This window comes from Rhincodon typus, chromosome 20 (assembly GCF_021869965.1).
Source record: "Rhincodon typus isolate 14 chromosome 20, sRhiTyp1.1, whole genome shotgun sequence".
Classification (NCBI taxonomy): Eukaryota; Metazoa; Chordata; class Chondrichthyes; order Orectolobiformes; family Rhincodontidae; genus Rhincodon; species Rhincodon typus.
In genome coordinates this window covers 41,333,426-41,346,443 of record NC_063351.1, presented here as the reverse complement: position 1 = coordinate 41,346,443, position 13,018 = coordinate 41,333,426, and the positions used below count along the sequence as shown (strand labels likewise).

General features: G+C 41.1%; 1 protein-coding gene across 3 annotated transcripts in view; it reads right to left on the bottom strand.

Moving 5' to 3' along the window:
* ldb1a (LIM domain binding 1a) overlaps positions 1 to 13,018 on the bottom strand; it is a 104,128-nt gene continuing 91,110 nt past the window's right edge. For 2 of the 3 annotated variants that reach the window (XM_048608855.1, XM_048608856.1), the window contains exons 9-12: positions 11,742 to 11,825; positions 6,533 to 6,656; positions 5,278 to 5,426; positions 1 to 3,778 (exon numbers count right to left, since the gene is read on the bottom strand). In XM_048608855.1, coding sequence (XP_048464812.1) covers positions 3,548 to 3,778; positions 5,278 to 5,426; positions 6,533 to 6,656; positions 11,742 to 11,825 — 588 coding nt within the window. In that variant the 3' untranslated portion in view covers positions 1 to 3,547. The remainder of the gene's footprint in view (positions 3,779 to 5,277; positions 5,427 to 6,532; positions 6,657 to 11,741; positions 11,826 to 13,018) is intronic. The other variant, XM_048608857.1, reaches the window with a different exon arrangement.

Below are 13,018 nucleotides of genomic sequence, written 5' to 3'. Positions count from 1 at the left end.
TTGTAAGTTTTACATAACGTTTAATGACAGCAATACAGATCGTTAAGTACTAGCATTTAATATACAAGCAGAGATACACGGAACAAGGAAAGGCTTCGAAACAAAGAAAATAAAACACATTTCCCCTGCACAAGATAACATTAAAAAACATTACAAACAATTTTGAGGGGAAATTGTTCAGCATTACACCTTTTTAATATTTTTTCCAGGTTTCTTTTGCTGTATAAAACAAGACAATGTGCATCTTATATTTGTACTGTCTCTCTACAGATTTACAGCCAAGTAGAAAATCAGGTCAAGCAGCCAAGAATTCTCTCTCCACCTCACTCTCTCTGTTCAAATAGGTACCAGGGGTTAGATGTGGCAGGTAAAGTTCATTCAGGCAAAACTTCAACTTCAAAAACAAATTTTTAAAAAGGTACTATTACAGATATACATGATCCAGAAACTGTATTCCCTTTTAAGAGGTGGGGATGAGGAGTAGGGGCAAGTCTGATTGACAGTGCTTACTGTCAAGAGTTTGTGCATGCATACTGTGCTTGTTGACTGTCTACATCAATACATGGTTCAGTTAAGCCTTTCCAAGGTCATTAACACAATCCAACAGCACAGGATTGACTTATTTATTGATTCTGATGTGTCAGTGGCAACCAGTAGTTCTGTACGTATTTTTAAAGTCTTTGCAGCAATCTCTAAATTTTGAATCTATGAGCCAGTTATTTCACCAAATGTACATTTTATCTCCTTCATATACCCTGACTAAAAACAAATATTGGGTAAATTGTTAAGCCATAGGTTTTCTGCATCTGAAAGATGACCTTTTGCCAATTCCTTTCCTAAAGCCAAGGACACTGGGCCCTCAACTGAATTATGCCCTAACTAAAATCAGCTAACTTAGCAGAGTGGGCAAGCAAAGTTCAAAATCCTTGTGAGGCACAATGTCACAGCTTAATGATTCTTTTATTAAACATTCCAGAGTGTCTCCCAGCACAAAATCTCACCCTCTTCTGGCCCCAGCCACCTTGGTACCATTCATAGAATCAGCCCCACCATGCATTTACAAACTCTGTAGCAGGATTCATCTCCATGACACCTCCAACTGAAGCTAGCAAAGTAACAGCACTGACATCAATCAACTGGATCACAGTGCTAGGATTCAAAAATGGTTCTAACCTGTCCCACTTGAATGCATTTTTATCAGGCTACAGAAAGAAAAGACACCAGAAACACCCATGGATCTGTCAGTGTCTGTAAAGAGAAATTGCAGGTCAATGTTTTGGGTGTGGACCCCTTTTTACAATCGAATACCACTCCATGCCAAAAACTGCAATCTGGATATCCAAAATGTAGTCTGTCCTACAACTCTTGTTTTTAAATCTGATTTTCAAATGTATTATTTATTTGAATCCTACTGAAAAGAGATACTTTGCCTAAGCTTTTTGTCTTGCATTCATCTCTCTTTCCAGTATATTCCAGATCTGTACCACCAAGTGACTATTTTTTTGTTATTTTGAACTAATACTCAGAAATCCACTAGGTAGAGATACATTTGTCCGATACAGACCTTCAGACTCTACAACCATTCGGACTTAAGTTTCCTACATTTCCATAGTGATTAAACTTCAAAAGTACTTACAGTAATTGGCTGTAAAACTCTTTGGGACATCCTGAGGTTGTGAAAGGCGCTATATAAATGCAAGTTCTTTTTATTAAAAATTGAAGTGCAGGCTAGAGTCAAGGCTGAGCAATCTCCCCAAGAGTGTGTAAAAGTACTGCACTCTACAGAGTAGCACTTTGGAATCTCAGATCTCAGTTCACAGGATCCATAACCACTAGATTCACTAGAGGTTCTAGACTCTAGCTCACAGGACCCAAAACACTGGATTCACTGTCCCAGTTGACTCAGGTCAAGAACTTGTGTGATCCTTAACCAGTTTCACAACGCACATCAAAAAGAGAACTAGTTTGTTGTGTTAGTTAAAGAGCAGATTTGGAAATATCTGCACTCCAAATCATGAGAGGCATCCTGTTTTAAAATAAAACTTGACAAGATACCTACCTCATGGACAATAACGTCTAAGCACGGCCAGAGACCAACAATTGAAACTACAAATCTGTTACGTATTGAAATCTGAAACATCAGAAAGCAGCAGAGGATCTGTCAGCATCAGTCAGAACTTGGAGGGGTCTCCAACACCTCATTTAAATGGCTAGTCTTCACATACGTGCTAAGACAGTGAGTGGTAGCAGAGTATTTAACAAAGGGAGTTATCACAGCCAAGACTGATTCTGTCCTCATATTATACCCAGACATGTATATATTTTCCAGTGTTAATCACTGAATACCAGTCATGACCAGGTGTTTTTGCCCCTCCAGCCCAAGGGTGCTGAGCCCAAGTGTAGCACCCATGGTATTGCCCTGAGCAAGATGCCAAATTCAGTTTGGTTCAGGAGCAACACACCTGGGATCTGCCTGATCTACAGAACGTATCTATTCATTGAACCAACTTTCTGAAGGTCTGGAGAGAATCATCACAATTTTTATGAATACTTTACTAACAAATAAGCTTAAATGTTTTTTTGAATACCATGCAATAAAATCACCAATATCCTTTGAAAGAATATACAAGCCATGGAGTCCATCGCTGCTATAAAAATGCAGGGGTTTGGTGGATTCAGATGCATATCACTGTAGACTTCTATCTTGATAACTTACTCTAAGGAGGTTATGTGAGGATGTGGTTTCTAGAAGTCTTATTAAGAAACAGAAAATCTGGATACCAAGAATCAACACCCCCTCCCGTATCCACAGTGTTTACCCAATTCTCACTTATCACTTACAGTCCCATTGGCACAAATTGCCTATCCAGGTGTTCCATTCTTCACGAAATCTAAGAGTACGTGGCTATGTGCTGTTCAACTACATTGGGCATCACAGTCCCATCTTCACCCAACAACCATGCAATGGTATCATTTCTATGTCACCAGATAGTGAACATACAGATGAGTGGGGTCCCTAACTGAGGCCAATTGTAGCAACCCATCCCCACTCAATATTCTCTGCTGAAATCAGTTATCACAGCACAGTCCAGGAGACCAAATTTCAGAAAGTCCTGGTCCGTATAGCCCAGTACTGCACAGGTGGCCCATTTGCCTACTGTGCCATCTGTGGAAGTTTCTAGAACAGCAATTTCTTTTCCTGTCCAAAGCCAAAATGACAGAACGCTCAGCAGAAGAGAGGAGCTAGAATTGGGGCAGGTTTCAAATCTCCTCAGCAACAAGCTGTTTATTAACACTTTTTTTTCAAAGAGACAGAGTTAAAATGAAAATACTTTGTAGTAGCTAAAAAAAACTATAGAAGCAGGTATTATATCCAATAATTAGTGATAGATTGGGAAGGAGAGATCAGTGATTGATGCTTGCATCATTGGTGGCACAAGTCGGTTGCACAGTGACAAACCAGCCCCCGGTACCTCCACTTGTTTTTTGACTTTGAAAGGTAGATTTATTTTGGGTTTTGGAACGGCACTGACTGTTTTGTACATCTTTACTGTGAGGCCTGTGATGTTGGGTTCTCCGACTTGCTCTCTTGGCTCGATGGAGGCTTACTGTTCCAGGGGCTGTTGGCTCCCAGCGCAGGGGAGTTGTTGAAGCTGTCCTCGTCGTCTATGCCATTGGTCGCATCATACTGTGTATTCTCCAAACGTGTGATAAGCCGCTCGTCCTCATCGCCAAACTCGCCCCCCATCAGGGTGGGCTCACCCACCACCATCACGTCCTGTAACAGGGAGGTGACCTCAGCTCATTTAAAGAACAATTCGCAACAGGATAGACAAACAGATCCATACAAACACGCACATGCACAGAAACACCTGAACACAACAATGACTTGCATTTATATAGCGCCTTTAACATAGTAAAAACATTCCAAGGTGCTTCACAGGAGGGCAAAGCAAGAAAAAAAAGACACCAAGCCAAATAAGGCAGCAGTGGATAATTGGCCAAATACTTTGTCAAACGAATAGATTTTAGTGAGAAGAATCTTGTAGGAAAGAGAGGTAGAGACGGGAGCTTGAGGAAGGAATTCCAAACACTCTTGGAAATCTACTCTTTTGAATAAGACTTGTGTCACCCGTCCAAGTATTTATATTTTGCGGTGCCAGTGTTGGACTGGGTGGACAGAATCAGAAGTCACACAAAACCGGGTTATGGTGTTAGAATATAACCAGGTGTCGTGTGACTTATGACTTTGTCCAAGTATTTATTGTGTGGCTTTTGTCCTTTATGCACTTGTGATGGCCTTTTAGATGTGGAGGAGGAGAGTTTTAGGGAGGAAGTTCCCCAACAGCTAAAGGCATCCCTGCCAATGATGAGGCAGTAAAAATCAGGGAAGCACATGACACCAGAACTGGGGAACGCAGAGATCTGGGAGGGTTGTATGGTTGAGTTAGTGAAAGGCGAGACTATGGAAAGATTTGAACACAAGAATGAGAATTTTAAATTCGAAGCATACGGGTGTGAACAACAAAAAGCACACAATCAAATTTAATCCGCACACAGAACTCCAGACATACACCTAGATGTACTTACAACAGAGAATTATCTTGCCTATGGTTTTCACATGAGTCTACAGTAGACCACAGTGTTGGAACTCATGTGCCAATTTGTTAGTGTGTTCTACCCACCACTGACATCCATTTCCCTCATTGCCCTCATGATCTACAGCCCCATCTTTCACACTCCCATACACAGAACATTTTGTCAAGAGAAAAGGTAGACAACCCAAGTCTCAGCTGGTACCACCCTATAATTAGCTTGAGATAGGACCATTCCTTCCTTCTCCCAAATAGAACTTCCAATTCACTTCAGCAAATCCAGATGGTCAGAAACTTAACCATTGGGTGAAGTTTGGAGAAGTTCAATAACCAATGTATCTGATAAGACAACTCTTCTCTATTTATTATTTGCCCTCCCCATCACTTAAATTCCCATCCACCCCTCCAGCTCTTGAAGATATGACTTACTGACTGTGAATCTGGGGTGCATGGTCCCACCATCTAGCCCTTGGGTGAGGTACCTGAGTGGTCATCCCAGACCAGGCAGTACCAGTGGTAAATAGCTTAGAGTTCAAAGCTGACACTTCATAGAAAGAGTGAAACAAAGTGACAACAACAACATAAAATCCAAAGAAAATCTCCCAGAAAAAGTGGAAAATCTGCTCATTTCCTGTCCTTGTACGGTTCAGTGTGTGAAGGGCAAAGAAACGTGGATGCTTACAGGTACCTGACTGGACAGCGCAAAGCTACTAGCCGGACTCTTCTTTTTGCTGTTGCTGTTGGCATTAGAATTGGGGCCACTGCTGATGGTGCTGCCCCCTGACATTTTCCTTTTCCTGCGTTTGCTTGGTGCCTGCCTGGCTGGTTCAGCTGCCAAAACAAGCAATCAATATCAATTAGTAATGATTATAATAATTATTATATAGTATTATATTATGATATAGTAATAATAATTATAATTAGTAATTTTACCAAAACTCCTTAAACCTGCTTAAGAGGTATTTTTATCTCAACTCAAAGCCCCTACAGTCAATTTTCATTGGTCTGTTGTTTAGGGAAATGGAGCCCAATCACTTACTGCCAGGGTCTAGCTCCATCACATTATTCCCTGTCAGTAACAATTTTCTATTTCTGCATCAGCTGTCCTGGTGCTACCTTGAAAACCCACAGTCTTCTAGTCTGCCTTGCTTAAAAAGTTGTACGAAACGGATGTGTGTCTATTCACTTAAGCTGATCGAAATAAATGGTTTACTCCTCATTGTTTTTTTTTGGACACTCGTTTCCAGAAAGGATTGTCTTATTCCATTACCCTGGTGTATGTCATCACAAAGCCTGTTCAATTACTGTTAGTCATGTGAATGCCGATGATTAATGTTGCTCAGCTTCAGGCATTTACACACAGTATCCACAGGCATATTTGTCCAGCAAGGCAAGAAATTGCTTTTTCTCCTCTCCCTCTTCCAAAGAATCATACATCAGTCTAAATATAAACTCATCAAGAACTGATCTGAACATCTTTGTAGTCTCAAGTTACTCATAGAAGTATTGGGGAACACAAGTACTGGTCTTTATACTATGTGGTGGGCATTCCCTTATGCCTGTTAACAGGTTTGAAGCTAACCCAAAACTGGCCTTCGAGCCTCATTACCACGATTTAGGGAGACTGTCAGCGCCTCCACATGCATCTCATCTATTTTGAAAACATGAATGCCAGAATCCTTGTCTTCTCAGTAATTGTAAGTCAAGGAAGGATTGCCCAATACTTTCTTTATATGGTCAGACCCAATCTTGGAAAGGTCATCTGGGTGCAGGGGATTGATTACTAATGTGGTCCCTTGTTACACCCTCTAAACAAGAGCAACTAACTTCCTCATGGGAGTGTTTTCGTAAATGGATAGTCATTATTCTTCTCATTTTCTTCCGCTATTGGCAGATATGTAGTAATGAAAGAATAATAAAGTCTCTCATGTACTTACCAGGGGGAGCAACCATCCGCTGCCACTTTTGGAACAAGCATGTCTTGAGGCAATCCCTTGGGCTTAAGCTGTAGGTTTTATGCCTGGACATTAACTCCTGCATTGGCTCTAAAATAACACAGAGCTGCCAGAGGGAGGAAGGGGGTGCAATGGGAAGCATGATGAGGAAAGAATGAATTTGTACCAGAAGGAGAATAAGGGTTTAATGAGTAAGAAGCAGAATGAGATAGGAGACAAAGAGGAGAAGAATATTATGTTATGCACCTTGATGCTCATAAGATTGTACTTAACATTGATATTCTATCATTGGGATGTTTCAGCTCTTTCAGGACATTGTGAATCATCATCTCAGAGTTGTCCATGCCTTAGTAGGATAAAAATTTGTTCTGTTCTGTATAACACAAGACCAGCTTGGATCTATTCTGAGTCTAAACAAGGCTCACCCAAAGTTGTCCTCAGAGCTCCATTTTAGTTGGAGGTGAACTGCCAAAGTCATTCTACCTCCAGAAGCAGCTGATGCCAGTGGTCAGGTAGAGAGGGCTCACATTCAATCACCCTCTGGCAAGATGGAGAAGGAGAATATAAAGAGGGACGATTTCAGGCAGCAGTTCTCAGGAGTACTGTGGAGCTAGAATCACGACTCATTCCGAGTTCATAGAGGAAAGCCTGGTGTAAGATGCACCAATGCCTTTGAAACCTGCAAGTATCAGACCAAGATCCTGATGCTGTCAGCACTGGTGAATACAGAGGTGTCCTTAAAGAAAGATTCAGCCCCTCATTAGTATATGCAATGGACCTACACCTCTTTAGAGCCCTAAAACTATCTGACGCGAGTATTACTTTCAGGCATCCATGAACTTAGAGCATCTCCAGGTTTTACACCCAGGAAGGAAGACAAACAAAGATCAAACTTTACGCAAAGGCAAATCAGGAAGAATTTAAACCCAACGACGCATTCCCTTACTTTACATGGTGCAAAGTTTATTCCAAAATTCTTTCTTCATGTGAACATAATCATTCACAAACCTCCTATCTATCCATTAAGATTCTGAACCAGCTGTGCTGGCAACCAAATTCCTAATAATGCATCTCCTACATTCATTGCTTCATGCCCAATTAAACGGGAAAGAGTGCCTGCAAAGATATCAATGTTTGAATACACATATGAACAGATTCAACAACAGCTTCTTCCCTGCTGTTATCAGACTTTTGAACAGACATCTTAAATGTTAATTCTGATCTCTCTCTCTGCACCTTCTCTGCAGCTGTAACACTGTATTCTGCATGCTGTTCTGCTACCCTGATGCACTTTGTATGGTACAATCTGCCTGTATGTCACACAAAACAACATTCTTCATGGTATCTCAGTACATGTGACAACAATAAATCAAACTCAAACTCACCCAGAATTCTCACCACTCAATCTGGAATAGGTTGAAATCTTTAAAGTTTGGGCAAAGATGATGCTGTTGACATGCTCGCCGAGCTGGCTTGTTGTTGTTCAGACGTTTCATTACCATGCCAGGGGAATAAATTCCAAGCAGAGAAGAATAACATCGCTTCATCAGAGGCTCCATTAATGATGTCACCTAGCTCGGTGACAAAACGTCTGAACAAAAACAAGCCAGCTCGACGAGCAAGTCAACAACCTTACATTGAAATATTGAAATCATTACTGCATTTTACTGAGTCAAACATGACCATGTGTTCCAGAAATCTCAAACTGCCAGTGATATCCACACCCAGAGATGATGAAATAAAATATAGTATGACTATGATTATCCAGGATATAAATGCTGTCATGTCCCAAGAACAAATTAAAACAAATTGATAATCAGACTTTGAACACAGGAATCAACATTTTAATTTTTTTACCCTGACACCTTGGAAGTCATATATAAAACCTAAATAATCTTTCTTTTTAATAGCATAAATTTCTAATTGCTGATAGTAACAGACTTTGATTTCTGATTTTTTGTAATGTTATGAAGAGCCCTGTTTACGTAAGATATTGAGTGTTACATGGAAAGAAACCATCACTGATGAAGAAGTGCTAAGAGGACTGATCAAAATGCCCGCAGGACATTGTGATAGAGATAAGCGAGACTGGCAGCACATGTTCTTGGCCTCCAGGATGTATGTTGTGCCAGAACGGCAGTAGAATGGACACCACCAGCTGGCAGGGCAGGCCAAAGATCTGGTAAAGTAAATTTAAGGATGACCTTTGAGTGCAGAACACCATTCAAGCTGCAGTGAGAAACTGCAATGGACTAGGTTTGGTGGTACAGTATTACTGCTCACTGTCCGACATGTGATGTCGGTCACAAGTAACTAGCTAGCTCAGCTACATCTACTCAGAGATACATCAGCCATTTTTCATCATCACTGAGTCAAATTCCTAGCACTCCCTCACAGCATTATGGAGTAACTACACTACATGTGCTGCAGTGGTTTACAAAGTGGTTCAGGTCATGCCCTCACCCTAAGAATGAACTTTTTAAATCATGTATCATCGCCTATGGGGGAGGCAATGGCCTACTGGTTTTATTGCTGGACTGTTAATCCAGAGACCCAGATAACATTCTGGGGACCCGGGTTCGAATCCTGCCATGGCAGATGGTGGAATTTGAATTCTATAAAATATGTGGAATTAAGAATCTAATGATGACCATGATCCATTGTCAATTGTTGGGAAAAAAACCCATCCGGTTCACTAATGTCCTTTAGGGAAGGAAACTGCCATCCTTACCCTGGTCTGGCCTACGTGTGACTCCAGACCCACATCAATGTGGTTGACTCTGAACTGCGCTCTGGGCAATAAATGCTGCCTAGCCAGTGACGCCCTCATCCCATTAATGAATATTAAAAAAATGTATTATGAGGCTACAGTTGCCTGGAATTGAAGTCCAATTTCTCAGCAGGACAGTTTGTTTCATTTTAAAACATAATAATGAAATAGTATTGTAATCACTTCTTCCTGGTGCCACACCACAGAATAACCAGATTTACGAAATTCAGTTTCATAATATTTCCGTGGTGATGTCAGCTTATAAAAGTTCAGTCCCAAAGACACACTACACAACCCAACAAGTACTCAATCAGCCCATTCTAAACTTCCAGAAGCTCAGACTCAAACAAACAATAAGTATATGTAAATATGGGATTGAGCTGTCTGGGTGTTGGGGACGAAGGGTCAGGGACTACAATTTGGCAACCCTTGATGTAGGATGTCACAGTTTGCATAGCACTCCCATAGTCCCTAGGCACACGCTCAGATCCTGTGTGGATCAGTTGGTGGGAGTATTCACAGACATCTTTAACCTCCCCCTACTATGATCTGAAGTCCTCACCTGCTTCAAAAAGACCACCATCATACCAGTGCCAAAGAAAAATCATGCAACGTGCCTCGAAGACTACTGCCCGGTGGCTCTGACCTCCATAATTATGAAGTGATTTGAGAGGTTAGTCTTGGCTCACATCAATTCCAACCTACCAGACTGCGTTGATCCAGAGCAATTTGCCTGCTGTCACAACAAGTCCACATCAGACACCATCTCCCTGGCCCTACACTCATCCCTGGAACCTCTAGATAACAAGGATACCTACATCAGACTCCTACGTATTGACTACAGCTCTGCCTTCAACACCATAATTCCAAGCTAACTCATCTGTAAACTCGAAGACGTAAGTCTTGGCTTCCCTCTCTGTACCTGGATCCTCGACTTCCTGACCCATTGACCGCAATCAACCTACTCCATGATAATCCTCAACACTGATGCCCTGCAAGGTTGCATACTCAGCCCCCTACTATACACCTTATACACTCATGACTGTGTGGCCAAATTCCACCAATGCCATTTACAAGTTTGCTGACTACACCACTGTTGTAGGTCGGATCTCAAAACAATGATGAGACAGGAAAAAGATTGAGTGTTTAGCAGCATGGTGTAAAGACAACAATCTCTCCATCAACGTCAGCTAAACGAAGGAGCTAGGCATTGATTTCAGACAGCAGAATGGAGGCCACATACTTGTCTGCATCAATGATACTGATTTGGAGATGGTCGAGAGTGTCAAGTTCCTGGAGCGGTGATCATCAACAATCTGTCCTGGTCCACCCATTTTGAGGCAATGGTCAAGAAAGCACAACAATGTCTCTACTTCTTCAGGAGGCTAAGAAAATTTGGCATGGCCACAAAGACACTTATCAGTTTTTACAGCTGCACCATGGACAGCATCCTATCTGGATGAATCACAGTGTGGCATGGCAACTGCCCTTCCCAAGACGCAAGGAGGTATAGAGAACTAAGCCAAGTCCCATCACGCAAACCAGCTTTCCATCCACTGATGCCATCTATACTTCCTGCTGGCTCAGGAAAGGAACTAGCAAATCAAAGACCCCTCCCACCCTGGTCATACTCTCTTCCATGATCTCCTGTTGGGTAGAAGATATAAAAGTTTCACTACACGTACAAATAGATTCAAGAACAGCTTTCGCTGCTGTTAGCAGACTTTGAAAGGACCTCTCAAATGTCAATGTTCATCTCTCTCTCTCTCTCTGCACCTTCTTTTGCAGCTGTAACACTGCATTCTGCACTCTCTTCTGCTACTCTGATGTACTTTGTACGGTAAGATCTGCCTGTATAGCACACAAAACAACATTTTTCACTGTAGCTCGGTACGTGTGACAACAACAAATCAAATTCAAACTCATATTTTTCAACGTACTAAAAATCAGCTATTCTGTTAAAAAGAAAACAAAGGCTAGGACTGTTTAATTTGACACAATAAAGCCATTATGAAACAGCTTTCCTTGGTGGAGACATTGGGAGAAGGGCACTGGATTTGAGCAGTGTCTGAGGACCACTTGAGGAAATCAAAGGACTTGTTTCTTTGGGCATGTATTTGCTATATCGATAATCAGTAGCTAGTTCCTACAATGGTGTTCTAATAGCTAGTATGCTCCATACTTGAAGCAAGGCTATTTTGAAGAAGTGCTCAGAAATCCGGCAAAAACGACGAACTACTGCTGGGAAATCCACCGTCATAGAGAATAAATATATTCTGCTAGAAGTAGAAATTTTCTTTCAATTTCAGTTTTCCAAGGGATGTGTAGGATAAGGACTGATGTGTTACCAAGAGACTGTGATGCCTTGTTTCTTCCTACTGGATTTTTAAACTAGAATGCTTTACTTTAAAGTGCCCTTACTCGGAGGTAGTTGAGAGTAGAGTTGGACAGGCCACATCTTGTGATGTTCTTTGACAACTGATCCAGCATCTGTGGGTCCTGGGACTGTGAAGAAAAAAAAATGGAATAAGGATCAATTAACAGGTTGGTGAGGATCAGCTTATTAATGTCAACACTCGGGTTCTCCTGATTACGATAAATTCAAAGCATGGCTTTGGTGGGGAGGTTAGAGAGTTATGGAGATATACAGCTTGGAACCAGACCCTTCGGTCCAACTCATCCATGCCGACCAGATATCCTAAATTGATCTAGTCCTACTTGCCAGCATTTGGTCCATATTCCTCTGAACCCTTGCTATTGTTGCAAAGTTGGGTAGAGTGCTTGTGGATTAAGAGGCAGGAAGTTAGAATTTGGTGTTTGTAAAATGCTAAGGTGCGGGGAAGCATTGTGTGATCCCTTTAAAGGATGATATGCTTTTTCAATGCTTTGAGACATAAAATGGATGCCTGTGAGTAGTTGAAAGTTTGCAAGTATACAGAGAGTACCAGAATTGAAACATTTGTATCTAAAGGCAGTACTATTAGCAGGCCAAGCAGCAGTTCTGTTTTGTTACCAAAATAATAAGTTTGAATTTAACTAATCAATTTGAATCAGGCACTTAGATATTAAAAACCAATTAAATTTAAATCTGATGGTTTTGACAATCTAGAACCAATCCTATTGTAAGAAAATGATATGTCATCAAGGGTACAAAAGGAGAGGGGAGTTGGACAAAGAAAGGAGAGCTAATTGCCACCTGTCGAGTCAAAAGCTAGCAAGAGAGAATCGCTGTCTCTCACAGTTTTCTCTAAGTCTTACAGAAAGCATCATCTAAAGAACAAAGGTACCAACAGCACGAATACTTAATATTCCTGACAGGAGGATCGACCAGAAGGCATTGCTGCAGCTGGTTCGACAGAGAAGGCACAGAGCATTCCAGGAGACATGTAACCTGGCTGTAATTGAGAGACTAAATTCTATTTTTTTATTTTTATATAAGCTGGACCTGTATCTATTGGAACAGCATACCATTAGAATCTTGTTTTATTCGGGAATAGTTAGAAGCTAGAAGGGGTTTATTTGGCTTGTTAATAGTTTAGTTAATTTGTTCACTGTTAAAATTAGATAAATTATTTGTTAGTTGTTGATTAGTTGGTGAGCATCAAAGATTTATTTAACCATGAGAAATTGCTGAAGAGCAGGTTACACCACTTTTGACACTCCTTTTACAGATTATAGGGCAAGGTGTTCCTCTTTAG